At 41.0% G+C, this 20466-nt stretch overlaps 2 protein-coding genes across 7 annotated transcripts in view; both read left to right on the top strand.

Annotated features, from left to right (window-relative positions):
* LOC100693157 (ral guanine nucleotide dissociation stimulator) overlaps positions 1–8265 on the top strand; it is a 60196-nt gene extending 51931 nt beyond the window's left edge. For all 6 annotated transcript variants that reach the window (XM_013270900.3, XM_013270899.3, XM_019365764.2 and 3 more), the window contains exons 15-18: positions 799–873; positions 1604–1870; positions 3362–3476; positions 3813–8265. In XM_013270900.3, coding sequence (XP_013126354.1) covers positions 799–873; positions 1604–1870; positions 3362–3476; positions 3813–3988 — 633 coding nt within the window. In that variant the 3' untranslated portion in view covers positions 3989–8265. The remainder of the gene's footprint in view (positions 1–798; positions 874–1603; positions 1871–3361; positions 3477–3812) is intronic.
* A 2277-nt stretch (positions 8266–10542) lies between these two features.
* Positions 10543–19783, top strand: smarcb1a (SWI/SNF related BAF chromatin remodeling complex subunit B1a). The gene is made up of 9 exons (XM_003444454.4): positions 10543–10698; positions 13890–14001; positions 14484–14613; positions 15388–15525; positions 16181–16308; positions 16394–16560; positions 16644–16834; positions 18572–18703; positions 19319–19783. The coding sequence occupies exons 1-9, from the start codon at positions 10615–10617 to the stop codon at positions 19356–19358; spliced, it is 1122 nt and encodes a 373-aa protein (XP_003444502.1). The 5' UTR covers positions 10543–10614; the 3' UTR covers positions 19359–19783.
* The last annotated feature ends 683 nt before the right edge of the window (positions 19784–20466 follow it).

The raw sequence follows: 20466 nt of genomic DNA, 5'->3' as shown, positions 1-20466 counted from the left end.
TGCTGGGAATGTTTCCTCATGTTTGAAGTCTTTACTTTGAGGATAAAACTTGAAAGAAGGACTCAAATGGAGGACATGAAGCAGGCTGAATAAAAAAGGCGAGCCTTTATTGGACAATGTTCACTGCTACAAACTACAAGAAAAGTTCAGCGGGGAAAACAAAACCGAAATTCAAAACAGGGCAGAAGGAGCGTCAGATAATGAAGGGCAAACACACACAAAACAAAAGGAAATAAAGACAAGGAAACACTTTAGACAATGGAAAAATGTAAACACAAGAAAGAATATCAGTAAAATCAAAAAAGAGACCAAAACACACGGAAACTGAACAGAAAACCAGGCCTGGGTGGGACCTGTAGTCATTTGTACTGAAATCATGTGACATTGTGAATACATCAAGGTTTAACCTTCAAAATCAAGACAATATGAACTCTAGGAACGCTCGGTTTGACTTCACTGCTGAATTTCTACAAACATGAGTAAGAGTAGCCCACGCTGCCCTCTGGTGATCACTCACAGTTACAACAAATAGACGTGAGTTCCACAGGACTCTGTGTTATACTTAGAAAACCTCCCAGCGCACAGCCACACTGGGAACTTAAGTCCTTAAGTCACAGGGATTACTCACAGAGCACATTTGTTCCCACCTAAAGTTCAGTTTATTTGAGCATGATCTCAGGATCTGTGTCCTGTGTGGAGAAAAATCATGGCTGTCAACGTCTCCTACCCAATCGTGTCAGAGTGGTCTGAGGCCGTGCGATGACTGGTTCTGTTTTGTTTTTCTTTGTCCTCCTCCAGACGTCGACTCCTTCGGTGAAACTAACTGTCTCAGCACTGGGGAGAGAAGCTCCAGCTGCAGATACAACCTCAACGGTAACGGCTGCTATGTTTTTCTGTTCATTTCACACTGAAAACCTGAAATGGCTTGGATGACTGTCTGCAAACCACCATTTGGACTTTGGTTGAGAGGGTGGGGTGCTCGATTTAGAAAGCTGCAAACCTGCTCAGTAATAATTGTCCAGTAATAATTACCTTTGTGATTCCCCTTATTATTAAGAAGGAAATTAGCTACAGATACCAGAATTGCTTACTGTAGCTGTAAACATGTTCATGTAAAGTTGGAAACTTTAACATGAAGCGTTGATGGGGATTGACTCGCTTTTGGAGCCTCAAGTGGTCATCAGAGGAACTGCATGAGTTTTTTATTTCTTAGAATAGAATAGAATAGAATAGAATAGAATAGAATAATCCTTTAATTGCCCCACAAGGGGAAATTTGGTTGTAACAGCAGCCAGAAAGACACATATACAAACAAACAGTACACAGGACACAGGACAGAAACATACACAATTTTTCTTACATATTTACATTAAGGACAATGGTTACTATAAACAGAGTACTGTACAGTTATTAAATTAAATATAAATAACTACAGATAAGAGGCAAACCAGGTTGTAGTGCGAATCGGTTGATTAACTTATTGCAGTTACAGCGCAGATGTAAACATCTGTGATTGTTGGGAGCAGTTCTGATTGTACATTCTTCAGTATTGGCTTCATTTTTCAACCTCTCCCTCTAACCTCTCCCTCCGATGACCTTTCAGTTCTGGGAATGTACGTCTCTGTCGTCTCTGGACACGTCCGGGATGGGCTCCAGCTCTGGTTCAGCCTCCGGCTCCAGCAGCGCCTCCTCCTCCTCCGTCTCCTCCTCCACCCCGCTGTCGGCCTCACGCTCACACAAACGCTCGGTGTCGGCGGTGTCGAACTACTCGACTCTGTCGCTGCCGTTGTACAACCAGCAGGTGGACGACTGCTGCATCATCAGGGTCAGCCTGGACGTGGAGAACGGGAACATGTATAAGAGCATCCTGGTGAGGGCAGAAAAACAGCTTTCAGGCTTTTTAAGAGGCAGTGAAGTCAGAGTTTTCTCTGTGTGTAAAGTGTTGGTTAATAGTAGAGATGGACCGATCTGATATTACGTATCGGTATCGGTCCGATACTGACCTAAATTACTGGATCGAATATCGGCGAGAAATAAAAAATGTAATCCGATCCATTAAATATCAAAAAAGCACCTCACAAAACTTGCGACATGGCGTAACTCGGCTCATAACCGTAGCACGTCGGAGCAGTATGCTCACGTGATAGAGCGCCTGTGTGTATTTGTAGCCTCGCTAGCAATCAGGTGTTCATCTCCGAGGAAGTTATCCCAGAGAGAAGTAAAGCAAGTGTGTAAGTTCATCTCTGAATGTTTGTAAAGCATTCCCACGTTAAGCTTAACAACCGATATATGGAGCGACTGCCTCTCTCTCCCTCTCCTGCTGCTACTTCAATCATGAAACTGATTAATGATCAGCTGATCGGCTTTTCTGTCGCGAGTCCGTCTCTCTTCTTTGTTTTTGGCCCACTTTGCACCAGAAAGAGGAAACCAGCAGCTGAACAACAGCAGCACGTTTAAGCTTGATAAGCTGTTGTTAGAATTTATTTAATATTACTTTCTACACCAGGATCCTTTTCTACGTAGCTGACGGCTGGTAACTGTGCAGGGGCGGATCTAGCAAAGTTTAGCCAGGGGGGCCGATAGGGCATGAACAGGGAAAAGGGGGCACAAAGACATACTTTTCTTTCTTATTCTCATTTAAAATGTCTAGCTTTTAATAAATAATTATCTGAATCTTACACCCAAAGTTTTAATCTGATGTAAAATGTATAGAAGTCCATTACTGTATATAGTAACTGTTAAGTCTAATATACCCTAGTAAGCTATAGTACTTTTTCCTTTGGGAAGGTACCATCTGTGCACTCTGCAATTCTGTTGAAGAAAGATGTTGAATCTATTTAAGTATTCTTGAAAAATAATTTATTTCTGTGCATTTTTTTTCACACTGCATCAAATTAAAGTTGATTACGTCGATTAAGCATCATGAGGTGGAGGGTGGGGGGTGGTTCCCTAATTTTTTTGCTGGGAGTTTGCAACCCTATTAGTTAGGTTGCTTAATATTTCTGCTAAGTACTCTTTAAAATACCAGAATAGGGAGGATGGAGCAGGTTTAAGTTTATTAGATTGATCAGTGTTGCTGAACTATGAAATATTTTGGGCGCAGTGTATTTTTTACATACAGGTATAACAGAATAGCTTTAGTGTTATTGTTTATTTAAACTTGAGTATGAACTTATACAAAAAGCAGCAAGATATTAAAAAACAGTTTTATTGATTAAAAAACACACTATATTGGATTCATATCGGTATCGGCAGATATCCAAATTTATGATATCGGTATCGGACACAAAAAAGTGGTATCGTGCCATCTCTAGTTAATATTTAGGAACAGATGTGTGTTGATGTTCTGTCTGCGATTCAGGTGACGAGTCAGGACAAGACTCCGGCAGTGATCAGGAAGGCCATGATCAAACACAACCTGGAGCGAGAGAAGACCGAGGACTACGAACTCATGCAGAAAATCTCTGAGGACAAAGGTGATCATTTCTTTGTTTCATGTATTTATTATTGGTATTTAACAGTGAATTTAATATTACGGTGCTTTTATGATACAAGTTCCTTATGCACAGTGAAAACTTCCATAAAAATATGAGAGAGTAATTAATATTATACATATAACTGTATGTGTTTTGTCTTAATTGTTGTTAATTTAAAATGAATTTAATGGCCGATGTGTTGACTTGCATATATTTACAGTTTCTCATGTGGTGAAGGATAAAGAATTGATTTTCTTTCATGTCCCCTGAGAATAACACCGCTTAAACTCGTTAATCACCACGTGTTGCCTCTCTCTTTCTGACCTCGTCCTGCAGAGCTCCGGATCCCGGACAACGCCAACGTCTTCTACGCCATGAACTCCACTGCCAACTATGACTTTGTGCTGAAAAAGCGCGGCTTGGCACGGCCCGTGCGGGCCAAGAACGTGGCCAGTTCGACGCTGCCTCGCATGAAACAGAAGGGACTGAAAATCGCCAAAGGGATTTTCTGAGGAGACTTCCTATCTCCTCCTCCTCCTCCTCCACTCACCCTCTTCCTCCTCCTCGATCACCTTCTCTGGCCTCCACTCGTCAGCTTCTGCTCAGGTGCTTGAGTTTTTGTTCAGACAAAAACTGGACATGCAAGAGGAGGAACGACCAAGCGCACCTTCCTGAGGACTAACGGGAAGCAGAGGAGCACCTTAACACTTAACTGTCGCGTCGTCGGGACCCTGAGAGGACGTTAAAAGGCTGAAGGACACGTTTGTGGGGGGAACAAACGAGGCGTGTTGGCTGCTTCAGCCGGCTCATGGAAAAGCATCGGATCTCCCGGTCCTTTTACGTTTCGTTTACAGCTGTTTACATCTTAACATCAGTTGGTCAGATGAGTCGTTTCTGCACCTTCGACAAAAACACTCTTTTCTGTTTTTTTAAACCATGTGGCAGCGCCTCATCCCTGTGTGATCACTCTGCGGTCTTCATGCTCGCACCCTCCTGCGTGGAGCGAACACTAACGGACAGAAAGGTGTCTGAATGTGATTCTACTTTTTCAGGGAGCTTTTGTTTCGAGCGCACCGCCACCACCGCTTTCGCCCCGGTGGTCCCTGATGTCGACAGTGCCTGCAGGACTGCAGCACTTGAAGGTTTCGCTGTCCGCCGCCTCAGCATTTTAACACCAGCGACGCTGACGTGGGCGTGGAGCGATCTGGACTCTTTAAACTCCTGAACGCTGCCATGTTACACATACACAAAAATAAAAGGTCCCGTGGCCTGAAACAGAGACGTGGTGTCAAAACCAGTGGGCACAGCCATGAATCACATGCCACTGTTTTCTTTTTTTTTATTATCATCATTATTATTATTATTATTGTTGTTAATTAATGAATCGTAACCACTACATGGAGAAGGATGCAGCAGAGTGGGACAGAAACATGAGCTGAGAACAAGACACACAAAAACTGAGTGTATATATCGATTAACACCATCTGTGCAGTATATTCTTTTCAAACGGACCACGAGATTTTGTTAACAGACTCAACGCTTTGTTCTTTTCTCTTTGTACATTTGTTTGCATCTCTCTCTTTGATATGGTGCTGCTACTTATCTTTCTGAAGACGTCATAATGAGCTGCACCTCACGTTTTTGTTTTTTTCTCTTCCTCCTGACCGCCAGCCGCCATGTAGGAACACAGAAACGTCTGAGGCTTGGCCAACATGGCGGCTTGGCTTTCATATCCATCAGTTTCCAAATGTGCCATGACGGGCCAGGTGAGCGCTGCATCTTTGGTTTTTACGTGTCTGTGATGGCAGCAGAGTCTTTCCTCTCTGGGCTCTAACTAACAGTTCATGTGGGGAAAAAGTAGATTTGGATGATTTTTAGGTTCTCTGTTCCTGTTAGCGTACAGAAGAGCTCCTGAAAGTTTCGTGCGTAGGCGCCCAGGCGAAGGACAGTGACGCTGCCAGACTGAACACGGGGGAACAAACTCTTCTCTTTACGCTCTCTGTTTCTTTAGAGGTAAAAATCCAACCTTAAACACACTCAGCGCTGTTTTTTTAACAAGCAGTTTTTGGTGACTTGCTTCAGATATTTGTGGTTGGTATTTCCTTCATTTCTGCAGGTGCTAAATGACAAAACTAATGTGGCTTAACACAGAACATTTGCCAGATCTAATAAAAAGCGGTGCAGAGGTGCTAAACATAAACTGTATACTAAAGATGGACATACCCACTGTAACGTGCCATCAGTAGCAGGGGGTGAATCAGCTGAGCAACTAAGAGACACCCTCATAGGCTAGGGAATGACAACCACTTCTAATGGGGACCATGGTTTCCAAAGACTTACACAATATTGTATTCACTAATACTTGAATCTAACAATTGAGACCATAAACTTAAGAGGAAACTGTTTCCTGATGTCATAGATCATGTGAGTAGTGTGGTCATTTTCTGTAATAGAAGTCTATTTGCAGCTGCAGGTGTCGCCCCCTGCTGGCCATTAGATACATTGAAGGCTTAAAGGACCTCGAAGGACACCAAAGTATGTCTGTCTTCTTTCACACTAGTGAAAAGAAAACATCAAAATCTGTTGCAAAGCATTCTGGGAAGTGGAGGAAATGGGAAATTTAAAAAAAAAAGATAAGTCACCAGAAACACACTAAAATCTGAGGTTGGACTTTTTCCTGATGTGTTATTCATACCACCACAACAACAAAACATCTGGCCTGTGCTGCGACCATGTTTTGCCTTTTTTGTTGTTTTTGTTTGTTTTTTCATCTGCATGAAGGTCACGTACAAACGATCAAATGAATGAAACGCCCATTTAAAAAAAAGAAAAAAGAGAGAGTGATAGCAATATGGTGACGATCAGCTGGAGGCACGGCGTCCGGCTGTCGTGGGTGTTGTTTGTTACCGCTGTGGCGTGAAATCCTTCGCTGTTGAACACTGTGACCTTCGACCCTTTCACTCTGCCCTCTCTGCCTGTTGATCGGCGCGTCCTGTCGAGCACTGTGAACCCAAATGTCTCATTCCCTTCTAATGATGTCGTAGTGAACATCCGCCCTTTGCTCATTGCTCAGGCGAGCAGCAAAGGCGGCAGGCTTGACCCTACATGTGCCAAAAAACAAAAAAAACATGTAAAGACAGAAAGGTTGAACAAACGGGTCCTCTGCCTTTTCACAGTTTGTTTGTTTACTGTTGTTTTCTAGAAGAAAAAAAGGGGAGAACACTATGGAAAAAATAAATGTGTGGACCCATTTCCCTGTGGAGACTGTTGTCCGAGAAACTTGAAGCAGACGTGTTTGTCAGGCGCTGACGTAAAAACTGCACTTTCATGAAAATGTTTTTCATGTTTTAAAATCTTTGTTTGGCATATCTGAATCTTTTATTCCAACCAAACATCACGGGCTGGATTACATGACGTGTCACACCAGACTTTGAGATCGTTCTAGTAATGAAAACGGCTACAAAACTGGCATTTCTATACGAGTGAAATTTGGTCAGCCTCAAGTGGCCAATAAAGGAACTGCAGTTTTGCCACTTTTGGAATAAGTTTAACTTTTTCTTTCATCTAAGCAGTTTGTAACTTGCAGAGGACCCGCTAACACTTTATTAGTGAGTTGACCTGACCTCAAGTTTGAAGTCTTACCCTCTTTAGCCTCAACTTTCTAGAGGAAAATAGTACTCACAGCTTCTTCTAAAACCAAAACTAGCAACATATATTTGAATATTCCACTTGTAGACTGCGTCTGATGGCATTTTCATGTGTTACATGGCCTCAACACAGCATAGTCACAGCAGCATCTGTTCTTTTTTACCTCATGCTGTTGGGATTTCTATCCATTCTCTTCCGGTTATCTATCAGGGTCTCTGGAGCCTATCGCAGCTAACATAGAGGGGGAGGCGGGGTACACCCTGGACAGGTCGCCAGTTTGTCGGCTAACAGATAGATAGTCATTGACGCTCACAGTCGCACCTACAGCCAATTTAGAGACACCAATTAACTGAACATGCAAACAGTGGGAGGAAGCCAGAGTACCCGTAGAGAGGCCACGGAGACACAGGGTCTGGCCGGTCAGTGGATTCGAACCCAGGACCTTGTTGCTGTGAGGCAATGGTGCTAACCAACATCTTGTTGTGACATCATCCAAGCCAATCAGTGCAGCGTCCAGCCTTTTACCTTCCTCTTTACACAACAGGACCTTGAAAATTTCACGCTATCTCTGTGAAAAATAGTTTTATTGTCTCCTACATGTCACTAATTGATTACATAAATATAAATAAGAGAACAAATCTGACAAAAAAAGTCATTTTTATAAACAACAACGCTGTGTTATACCCACTAGTTGTCTTACTGTCAACATCTTTCACTGAAAAGATCAAAACATCCAAGCGTTAGTCTGCTTCTCAACCATTTCCCCCTTACTTCACATAAATCCACATTTGGCTGACAGTAAACAAAACAGAACATCCCCAGCCTTAGAGTTTCACTTTTCCAAACGTGACCTGAATGCAGCATCAGTTCCTTCTTTGTATTGTTTGGTTGGAACAAAAACTTTCACACTTTGAGTCCTGTTTTTTCTGGATGTTTGGAGTAATCGGAAAGCAGGTTTTCTGCAGCAGCTCCATCTCTTTGTGTAAGCGCGCAGACCTTTGGGACAAACTTCCTGACCCTGCGAGCGTTTCTGTGCTGGTGAGGTTGACGTGATGGACCAGTCTGTGTGTCGTCGTAGCCCGTGCTGACAGTGACATACCTTTTTGTGATTTGACCTGATTCTGTGCGAGTTTGAACAAAATAAAAGAAAAAAGGCTGCGTTTACAAGGAGAAAAAATACACCACACCAGCTGGTTTCCAGTTTGTTGTGTGTGTGTATGTGTGTGTGTCTATTTTTATTTTTTTATTTTGTTCCCTGAACTGTGCTCGGGTGCCATTTCCCATTTTAACAAAAAGATTTCAGAACTTTTTCTAACCGCTTCTTTGTTTTACTTTCCCCAAGAACACGAAACCTGTGTAGAAAACAGAAACTGTCCTTGATTGTCTTTGTTTATTTATTAATTTGTATATAAAGATTTTGTTTTGCATTGTACATTCTCTCCTTTCTTGGTTATAGATTAATATATTCATGTATATATGAATAAACATTAAGTTTATAAAAGTAAAAGGACTTTCTGTTTCTCTTTTGTGCTTATTTTAAGGAGAACTTCTATAAGTAAACAAGGAATTACAATAGTCTAAGCGGGATGAAACAAATGCATGAATAATCATTTCCAATTCGGAACGTGACACAATGGGACTCAGCTTAGCGATATTTCTTAAATGGTAAAAACAAGAGCGAACCAAAGATTTAATTTGTGTGTCCAGTGTCAGAGCTGGATCAAATGTAACACCAAGGTTCCTAATGGATGATTTAATATAAGAAGCAAGAGGGCCTAGATTTTTAACCACGAGGGGAGCAAATTTCTCAGGAGCAAAGACAATGACTTCCGTTTTATCAGTATTTAGTTGAAGGTAATTACCAGCCAGCCATATGTCTGTGAAGGTTCTCAGTCATCCAGGTCATCGTAGTCAAAGGAGTTTGCAAAGAAAAGCGTCTGGACTTCTTTAAGTTGCTTGAAGACGTTTCACCTCTCATCCGAGAAGCTTCTTCAGTTCTAAGGTCAAATGGCCGAGAGTCCCAGATTTAAACCCAGTGGGAGTATCCCCCCAAGGAGGGACAAAGGACCCCCTGGTGATCCTCTAATCACATGAGCCAAGGTGTGAAAGCGGGTGTGGGACCTAATCAGCCAGGGTTTCGGGTGAGCTCATTGTGAAACCTGGCACCACCTTGTCATGTGAATTCCTGAGGTCAGATGGCCCAGGATGTGAGTGGGCGTTAAGGCGTCTGGGGAGGGAACTCAAAACTGGATTATAGATGGCAGACAGTTGGTGTTGTAAACCACCGCCTCTGTTCAAAGATGGTCGCTCACAGTGGACATAGATGGCCTCTTTCACTCCTCTTCCAAACCATCTGTCCTCTCTGTCCAAAATGTGAACACTGGCATCCTCGAAAGAGTGACCTTTATCCTTAAGATGCAGATGGACTGCTGAGTCTTGTCCTGTGGAGGTGGCTCTTCTATGTTGTGCCATGCGCTTGTGAAGTGGCTGTTTGGTCTCGCCAATGTAGAGGTCTGGGCATTCCTCGGTGCACTGAACAGCATACACCACGTTGTTAAGTCTGTGTTTTGGAGTTTTGTCTTTCAGGTGAACCAGTTTGTGTCTGAGTGTGTTGCTGGGTCTGAAGTATACTTCAGAGATGAGCAAGAGGATGATCTCATTGAAGTGACCAGCTTCAACAACTCAGGTAAAGACACTGGTGAAAATCTTTCAAATATGACAGGCTTAAGTAAAATCGGAACAGGCAAATGGTACATGGAGGGAGAGATGTTGCTCCTTACATTGCTAACCTTTTCAACAAAGAAGGAAAGAAAATTTTCACAGTCTTCATTCGAAGAAATAGGGACAGCAGCAGAAGCCGGAGCAACAAATGTTGTCCATTTGCTGCTGTGCAAATCTGCTGTGTGCAGCTGCTGTGCAGAGATGGCATTTCATACAGAGGAGTTAATGGTTGACTCAAAGGCTGTAAGGGGCCCAGGGCCTGTGGCAGCAAAACTAGCCTAAATCATCAGCCCTCCACCACCATGCTGACAGCTAGTATGAGGTGTTTGTGTCTTCTTTGGCATTGTGTTGAGACCATTGACTGTAGAAAACAATGGTTGAAACACACCTGAGTGCTTTCTACATGTGTCACCTCAAACTGGAAATCACGGACCGATGTCATAAAGTTGTTTAGCACACTCTAAAATGCTAAACATGTGCTCCTGTGTAAGATATGATTAGTAGCATGTAAAATCATATTTAGGGTCTTCTTTTGTATTGCAGCATTTTCATAGCATTTCAATGGAGTATTATTTCATTTATTTTTGTTTTTTTGGGGGGGGGGGGTGATTTGCGATGCGGTGACACCCAAATTGTTTAGGTGTCAACTGGTTCACTAAACATAAAAAATTTCACGCTCGACGCGTATGTTCTACGTCATCTAACTGGGACAGAACGAGCTCGTCGTCGCGTGCGCCTGCGCAGTGGCACAGAGCTTTGTTATTTCAGTATGGCGCTGAGCAAAACGTTTGGACAAAAACCGGTAAAATTTCAGCTCGAGGAGGATGGAGACTATTACATGATCGGATCGGAGGTTAGTATTTAACGTGTTCGAGAGTCTGTTGTTGTAAATATTTACGTGTTTGAACGGATAATGCCTCGTTTAATCTGGTGACTAATCAGTTAGCTTAGCCTAGCATAGTTTAGCTAACGACGCCAGTAGCGCTGAAGCTCATTCATTGATTTCAGATCTGTTGCTAAATAATTTGGAACCTTACCACCGGGGAAGAAAGTCCACCGTTGTTCTGGTGCTTCAGATTGACATTTAACTTGAAAACCTGCACCCGGATGTTTGCTCGGTTTCTGCTCCTGAACTGCTAGTAATTAGCCGGGTAGTTAGCGGTGTTTAATATAACAAAAGACATAATTTTACTCGATTTGTATCGTTTCTGAGCCTGTAATTCAAAATGGTTTATCACCTGGCACTTCAGTGTTCTTACCGGTTTGTTGGTCTGTTCGGAGTTACGTAGCTTAAATGAACGTCGCACCGTTGTAAAATTGTAAGGCTCATTGGGCTTTTACTAGAAACATCTTCATGAACAGTTAAAAGTTTATTTTGGAAGCTTAGGATTCTTCTGCATTCATGAAACAAGCAGCACTTCACTGGCTTTTAAAAACACGTTTTTATAACATGCACATTGTGGGTTGATCCCTAAAAACCTCAATATAACTTTTTAATATTACCTTGACGTGAATTCTCGTTAGAGCTAACCAAAAATTTGTCATAAACAGGGCAAAAAGTGAGCTGCACACAGATAATATACTCTTATTCTAAATGTCAGGTGTTGTTGATTAGAAAAGAGCTGCCACACGGACAGGTGTGTGTGTGTGTGTGTGTGTGTGTGTGTGTGCGCGCGTGTGTGCATTTAGCATTTAAAAACAACACATAATCTATTTTTTGACCAAAGAATTAAATATTTGGCGCTTAACTGACACTTGATTTGGTGCCGCCGTTATTCAAATTTAGTAAACATCAGTCCGATGTGTGGCTTTGAGACAATTTGGGTTTGTTCTTTGATACTTTACGGCAGCAATTATTTGATTTTTCAGGTATAGACACCTTTAAGCCTTAAGTAACATGTTATCTCAACATCATTTGAAGGTGCACTACAAAATGAGATTTGATTAGTGCTGTCTGTTCGGCTTCAAGCCGGATTATTTAGCATCAGGAAGTGATGCTTTTCTTTTTACCTGGCTAGATCACCATGGTAACTTAACACTGAACACACAACCTGCTCCAATGCTTACTGATGCGCCTCATTCACCAGTAACATGTATATATAAATGTTCTTGCTTTCTGTACAGAATGAGTTTATGAAACCTGCACGGCAATATTTAAAGGGGTAGAATCTACACTAAGCACATCCTTTGATTATTGTGCTTTTGAGTAATGTTTTTCAAGGTTTCCCATATGTCTTTGCTGGTCTGGTTTTTGTAATAAGAAATATCTTATTAAACAAAAGAGAGAAATAAGACAAGTCAAATAAGACAGTCAATCATAGTCCTGATTGAATTTAATATTTAAATATTTAGGGATCATGACAGTTTGTTGACTAAAGTGACAGAATGGTATCGTCATTTCATTTAATGATTGCATTTCACAGTTAGAATCAGAGAGACTTTATTAATCCCAGAGGGAAATTGAGTTGTCATAGCAGCATACATACAACAGCCTTAACGCAATTTATAATAAACGAAGTGTAGAAATGGAGATATTAATAGATAAATATAGAGATGTCGGTATAATAATGTAGGTAATATAAACATAATAAAAATATACATATAATTATAAAAGGCCATAAATGTGTGTGCAAATATATGTCATGGTGTACAAAATTAACAAAGTGCCATGAGGTGTGTTTAATCCTGTTCTGCATGTGTGGATCTGACACAAGTGGATGAATTAGTCTAATAGCAGCAGAAAGGAATGACCTCGTGTAACGTTCCCTCAGACAGCGAGGTTGAAGGAATCTGTTGCTGAAATATTTGTGTTTATCAAACCAATACTGTCTCTGTTATGTCTCAAAAGGTTGATTCTGTTCATCTGTACGTAGTGTTTTCAGTTGGAGAAACGTTTGGTCACTCATCCAATTGACTTCTTCAGTCTCAGCTGACTGCAGGTTGCCCCAACCTTATAAACAGTACATTTGCACAATAACTGAAACCAGCCCACTCAATGAACAATGGGCTGTGAAGTGAGTGACGAAACATTTCTCCCACTGAAAACGCTACATCCAGATGAACGGAATCAACCTTTTGGTATCTACTTACCTGGATGATTGAGCATGCATCAAGACAGTCTCTGTTATCTGTTCCTCTGTTAGCCATTAACCAACATATTATCGGTTAATTTAACAATGGGTTTTAACCTCCTAGGATCTGGCGTCCACATATGTGGACATCACATTTTGGGTTGTCTAGACTAAAATACCAAGTTTTGCTCTACAAGGGCCTGATATCCACTTACGAGGACGTTAGACTGCCACTGTTCTATCGAAATTTAAAGTGAATGTCGTCATATGTTGATCCCTTTTTGCTCAGAAACAAAAATCAGGTACAAAAAAAATAAAAAAATCACGTAATTCTTTGTTTTTACATTCATCAGGTCCCAATCAGCCCAAATAGCAAAGAGAAATTAAAAATGCATGCAATGAAAGAGTTCGGATCTTAGGAGGTTAAATAATTTTTATTGCAAAAAGTGTTTTAGTTGTCAATATCTTATTTTGTATCACCATCTTGCTGCCTTCTTGTGTTTTACACCTTCTTTTAGGTTCACACAGAAATGAGCAAATTCCTGTTTATAAACAACAACAACAAAAAAAAAGATCTGTAGAAGTAGGGAACATGCCATTACAAATCTCAATAACATATATATACACCAGTATTATGCAGATTGAGAGCATGATTATTTCTACCTGTGGTTTCTGGTTGGAGAATAAATCGACACAGTCCATTTCCTGCTGCTATATTTACTTTTGCACTCTTCAGCAATAATGAGGCCTGAATCTCTTTTGGTTTGGCTTTACTCTGGCATATGAACAACCTGAAGACACCTATATGGAATATATTCCCCACAAAAAGTATAAAATATACAAAATACACTCTACATTTAAAAAAAAAAAAAAAAAAACCCGTTTTTTTTAATAGTAAGAAATTACCTACATGTGAGAACTTGTCATTGAGATTCTCTTCTTGATCTCCTTGTCCGTGTCTTTGTTTGTCCAGGTGGGAAACTACCTCCGCATGTTTAGAGGCTCCTTGTATAAAAGGTACCCGTCATTATGGAGAAAACTGGCGTCGGTAGAAGAACGAAAGAAAATCGTGGAGTCATCACACGGTCAGTAGAGAACAGCTCTGTTTCCTCTGAGGGTCTTTCCAGAATTGTACAGAAATTGCTTGCAGTCCAGCAGGGGGCACTGAAGAGGTAGAACACAAAGAGTCGGAGTCAACAAAGCTAAACTTCTGCTTACATTTTATTTTATTCTCACAGCACTCATGTGTCTAAACTGAAATAAAGTGACACTTATGTCATTGAATTTTTCTTGCATTGAAGGTGATTTTGCCCACAAAAGGATTTATGACAGGACCAGTAACCTTGATGGTGACAGTTTTCCAACAATAACTCATTTAAATGTCAGATGTGTTCATGTTCATCTGTTTGTTTTTGCAGAATTACAGATTTTATTCTTTTTTTATTTACAGATGTGGTGAAGGTTACATAATCTGACGCTTCGTTTTATTTGTTCCACTCAATCTCACCTTCAGTCCATTGGCTGCTGCTTCTTTGCTGATTTGAACGACCTCTTTCTTCTCATTCAGATCATGGCTACACTCAGCTGGCCACCAGCGTGACCCTGCTGAAGGCTTCTGAGGTCGAGGAGATCCTTGAAGGAAATGACGAAAAGTACAAAGCGGTTTCTATCAGCACTGAGCCCCCCGCCTACCTCAGGTACCCCCATTACTTATAAAATTTACAAAACAGGACAACATCCCCAAAATGTGTGTCATTATAATTTTAATGATTTATTTGTTAGAGATAAGAGATCTGTTTTCAGTCATGTAGATAATAACACAAAAATATAGATTATATTTTGGGTGAATCGTGTGGACATAAATACATAAATGTGTAAATAGCACCTTAATATTTATTAAGGAAACAACAAACAACTGCATTAAAAGAGGAGAGGAGAGAGGTCCAGTTCATAGACTACAGTTACCAGAGATGAAACCTTACAAACAGGAGGAGAAAGTATCCGGAGAGACCAAGAACACTGGCTGTAAACATGCTAGCTTATTCTTTTAACATAATAATCCTTTGACTGACTCACTTTTGAAGCTATCCTAAAGTGGCTGTCAGAGTTGGTGCTGGCACTTTTGTCATATTAGCTTCATTTTTTTCACCACTGGTTTTTGCTGCATTTTTATAAAGACGTGCTGCACCAGGTATGCTGATCCACTTCTGAAGCTGTGCTCTTACAGAGTTTCTTACACCCTCCTCCTGCCTCAACCCTGCAGATAAGAAAATGTAGTCAACAAGGAGCTAGAGCTGTCATTTGTTTTGTCTGCTAAAAGGCCTCAAGGACAGTCGAGTCCTAAAGCTCCATTTAGGCTAACCCTTTCCAGGCCTCCCGGATAGGAGTCAATTCCAGAGAGTCCATTAAATACATAACATTGCTCTTTATTTACTTTAGATCCTAATCTCTCTGTGTTTGTCTCCCACCAGGGAACAGAAGGCAAAGAGGAACAGTCAGTGGGTTCCCACGCTGCCCAACAGTTCCCATCATCTGGACGCCGTGCCCTGCTCGACCACCATCAACCGCAGCCGACTGGGCCGGGACAAGAAGAGGACCTTCCCCCTGTGGTGAGCATTGAGCTGCTGGAGAGACTGAAGAGCATTTAGCAGTGCAGTGCACGAAAGTCAACACACATTTTCTCCAATAGAAGATGCTATACTGTAGGGTCTCTGGCTAAAGTTTCTACGTTTTAATAATAATAATGGGCTTCCTTCTTAATATCTTTGATTGTATCTGTCAAATACAGGTCATCTAAAAAGGAACATAAATAAACATAAATAATTGTGAGACAGATTAAAACTGATTTTAAATAATATATTCCCAATAATGTGAAAACATGCATTTCTTTTTATTTTTGGTACATCGACTTGTGCCGATTGATGAAAAGAGCAACACACCTTCTCTTTTAGCAAGGATAAAGAAGGGTGATTTTTCTGTTTAAAGTTTTGTTATATTTAATGAAAAAGTTTTCTTATTTTAATGTCTGTTATTTATGAATAATTTCTAATAATATTGAATTTGCATCTTCAGTGCTAGATGTTGTTGCACACAGAAGCCGATCTAACGAACTAAATTTTAGAGCAAAGACTAACTTACAGATAAAAGTTTCATGTTTAAAAATAAAATACATTCTATCATTTATATCTTTCAGACCATCCGGATATTTAACTGTTGATTTTTTTTTGTTATAATTTCTTATTTCTTGTGGTTGTTCTTTCCCAGCTTTGATGACCACGATCCAGCAGTGATCCATGAAAATGCCACTCAGTCTGAGGTCCTCGTTCCGATCCGCCTGGACATGGAGATTGAAGGGCAGAAGCTCAGGGATGCTTTCACCTGGAATATGAACGGTAACGTCACCACATCCTCTCAGCTTGGAAATTTAGTAAGTCAGCACGAGACTATAAACTTGTTCTCCTTTCCTGGAATTTACAGAGAAGCTCATTTCACCCGAGATGTTCGCTGAGATCCTGTGTGACGACTTGGACCTCAACCCGCTGGCCTTCGTCCCCGCCATCGCCTCCGCCATCCGACAGCAGATCGAGTCTTATCCGACAGACAGCCTCCTGGAGGACCAGACGGACCAGAGGGTGATCATCAAGGTGATGCTCACTCCACGTAAACTGACATGTTCATACCTGTAGCACAGAAAAGTTTACCCAGTCTTCTTCTCCCCTTGTTCCAGCTTAACATCCACGTTGGGAACATCTCTCTGGTCGACCAGTTTGAGTGGGACATGTCTGAGAGGGAGAACTCTCCAGAGAAGTTTGCCCTGAAGCTTTGCTCTGAGCTCGGCCTCGGCGGGGAGTTTGTCACCACCATCGCCTACAGCATCCGCGGTCAGCTGAGCTGGCACCAGAGGACGTACGCCTTCAGGTACGGGATCACAGAGACAGTCTAAGCAAGGCGAGAAAGCAACAGAAGATTTGTTGGAGAAATAATCAATCCACATTAATCAATCAATCCACACTAATACCAAAACTATCTAAAAGTTTGATAAAATGCTTTTAATCTGCTGAACATTATGGATCCGTGAGCTGATCATGTGAGGTGTTTCATTACAGAGCTTTCATTGAAAACTAAATGTTCTAAACTCCAATTCACCCAACTTGGATTTAAAGATGATTTCAATCCACTTTAGGAGATAAGGATATGCCTTTCTTTACTTATGAATTACTTACAGCACCCCGAGGTATGTATAAGTATCCCCTGTAAGACTTCAGACTGATCAAAACTCTGTTTCATGGCTTTTTATTTTACTCTTGACTCTGTATGATGTCAGTACCAGATAAACAAGGGGGTATTTTAAAATGTGACTCATGCAAAGCTGCTGTAGTTAAGTCAAAGAATAAAAATATAGAGGTGGAAATGTGCAGAATGGGTCTCCTTTAAAAAAAGAAAACAAAAAAGAAAACGCAATATAAGGCTTAAAAGACTATAGTGTGCTGATAAAACGGGACCTTTCCTTAAAAATGTAATTGGTATGTAATTTAATACAATTTATGGAAACACAATAACATGCTGGTATATTGTGTTACAGGCTGTAGTGTCATTTTATGACCTCTTGACAGTTAAATTTCCTTAAATCCAGAGGAGCAGTGAACAAAATTCCCCAAACACTGACACGTGAAATTGAGGACTTCTTTGATAATGTGGTATCCAGGCTACCTGCAGCTCGTGGCCAAAATGTATGTGTACCCTTTCAACAGTGTTATTTCATGCAGTTGAATGCTAGGAAACCCTGCACAGCAACGATGTGCACTTACTGGATGAGTTTAGGCGAATTCATGACTTATCATTTTTACAAGTATTACATTTATTTTCTGATATTTGAAAGTCTTCAGTTAAACTCTGAACTTGCAGAAACCCTGAGCAGCAGATAGTGTTGAAATTTTTGGGTGTGTGTTTGCTGTTGGTGCTGTAGCTATCTGGCTGCGACCTTTGACCGGACAGGAGTGGAAGGGTTTTGAATTCGGGTGTCTTTGGGTGGGTGCGTTTCCTCTGCCCTCGGCTGAAATGTCGCCGCCTGTCTGCTGCCGTCAGACGAGAAGTGATGAAATGTTTGAAACCCAGACGGCAGCGCTGATCTCTGTCACAGCTGGACTTCAGCTGTGGAAGAACTACTTTAGGACCGTTTGTTTTGCTGCTTCTTTCATGGCAACAAAGAGTGATTGATGAAGTGTTTTCACTGCAAACAGTGCAAAGAAAAGTCACACTGAACAGAGTTCAGCATCAGGGAGTGTGGTAACGAGCTGCTTCTGCCAGCGTTTGCTCACAACGGCGGTCAACAGCTACAAAAACATGAGTTCAGGCCGTTTCTGTGCCTCAGCTTCTCACGCTTGTTTCTACATCAGTTTTTGACTTCTTGTGATGTTTTTAAAATATCTGCAAAGTCAGGAATGTTATTTGTTTCATGATCAAAAACATGACAAACATCGTAGTTGCAGAAAACTGTATTTAGTTGGTGTAACGGAGACTGTGTCCGGTACTCGTCTTTGAACCTCATGACTGGAAAACATTTAAACTCAATGACCTCACCGACTGAGCTGCAGCAGGAAGCGGTCGTTGTAGTAAAGGAAACTGAATTAAAGTCTGTTGGTTTTTCTTTTGCAGTGAAAACCCGCTGCCCACAGTGGAGATAGCAATCAGAAACACAGGTGATGCTGACCAGTGGTGCCCCCTGCTGGAGACGCTGACAGACGCAGAGATGGAGAAGAAGATCAGAGATCAGGACAGAAACACAAGGTGGGTGCCGCCTGTTATTTTAAATCAGTATTGGATTAGCTGGAGAGAGGAAAAAAAAAAAAAGGAGTCGGCTGATAAACTGAATCAAAGAAACTCCAGGACATGGATGAATGATCCAACCTCATCAAGTGAAAACGAGACATCACTACATCCGATAGTTACAGATAGATGCATCAGATAACGCTGGCCAGCATCAACCTGAACAAACGCACCTCAGGGATCGATTAAACCAAGACACCAAATGATCCAGAGAGGAATCAGAAGTCCTGATGTTGAGTTTAGTTTTTCCATTAAAACTTAGCAAAGGTTAAATGCTAGTATTTATTTATTTATTTTTTACATTTTAACTTTGAAATGTTAAGAATATCTTGCAGTCGTTTACAGTCCCAGCTTTTAATGATGGTTTCTTACATGAATACAAGGTCGATTTAGCCCTCAACTTGATCTCTGAGTGACTTGCTTGAAAAACTTTTCACCGATGGTTGAATTTCAGCCAAATTATTCTAAATGTGAATATTTTATTTCTCTGTTTTGAGGAGAGAAAAAAAAGTGTGGATTAAACAAAAACCCTTTTTGGATGCCTCCACTGATGCTCTGTTCTTCTTTGCTCCACAGGCGAATGAGGCGACTCGCGAACACGGCTCCTGCGTGGTAAACAAAGCAGCACTGGTGCCCCCTACTGGAACGGCGCTCATACCATTGCGGTATGACATCATCTCGGTTGGCAACATCGGCCATGAAGAAGCTCCTCCGTCACAGGATGGAGGGTTTTCCTGCTCTGCCTGGACCTCCGTCAGCTGTTCCCCATGTTGTTGTTACTTTTTATGATTAATATTGATATTCTGTTCAGTTTGGACCCTGGTAGGAAATTCGCCTCCTTTGTGTTTCCCTTTTGACACTCAGCGTGGAGAAGCTGCTCTCTCACTTTGACCACTGACTGTCTTTACCTGACCACAGAGGGAGGAAAACATACACCCCCCACCAGTCTCAGATAATATATTATGTTGTGTTTGCTGTCTTTTTTTGTACATTTTAATAATTCTTAAAAAATAGTAATAAAAAAAGACAAAAAACAATAAAGCACTTGGTATTCTGTTTAGTTTAACAGTGAGTTTGCTGCTGTTATTGCTATTAAATCAAGTTATTGTGTTGTTATTCTGTAGGTTTATATAGCTGAAATTTCCCAGGCTTCAGCTTTAATTGAGTCTCCTTAAAAAGATGGAACAAGTGATCATTTAAAGGATCATTACAGCTTGTTAAAAGCCAACATGCTTCTCCTTTATGTCTTTATTGTGGCTCTGTGGGTCCTGCATGCTCTCTGTTGGAGAGTTTCAGAGGTAAAAGGAGCCAAATGGTGCCAGTCTCCTCTCCAAAAAGAATTCCTAAAAAATTCCCTATCAATCAGTTCAAATTAATTGTAGCTTAAATGTTTTCCAGTCATGATTTTTAAGGCCTCTACTGGAAGCCTACTAGATGATCGTGGGCTTGTCCAGCCAGGACGGCTGCATAGCATAGAAGATTATGTAACACTTATTTTTTTTTTCCAAGTTTCTATCCATAATCCCATTCAAAAAAATAAAATTCAATTCAAAAATCTAATTTGGAGATTAAGGAATTATTCCCCAAATGTCTTTTCTTGTGGAAAGCTTCTTTAAAAAAAGCTACTGTAAACACAAAATTCAAACCAAAAAACAGTCTGACCCCAGTTCTGACTTGATACTTACGAGCAGCACTGTTGCACAAGATGATGAAGTGCTTGTTTT

This window comes from Oreochromis niloticus, linkage group LG12, assembly GCF_001858045.2.
Source record: "Oreochromis niloticus isolate F11D_XX linkage group LG12, O_niloticus_UMD_NMBU, whole genome shotgun sequence".
NCBI classification, from domain to species: Eukaryota; Metazoa; Chordata; class Actinopteri; order Cichliformes; family Cichlidae; genus Oreochromis; species Oreochromis niloticus.
Note: the sequence above shows the minus strand (reverse complement) of the source record. Positions and strands in the feature narration are given on the sequence as shown.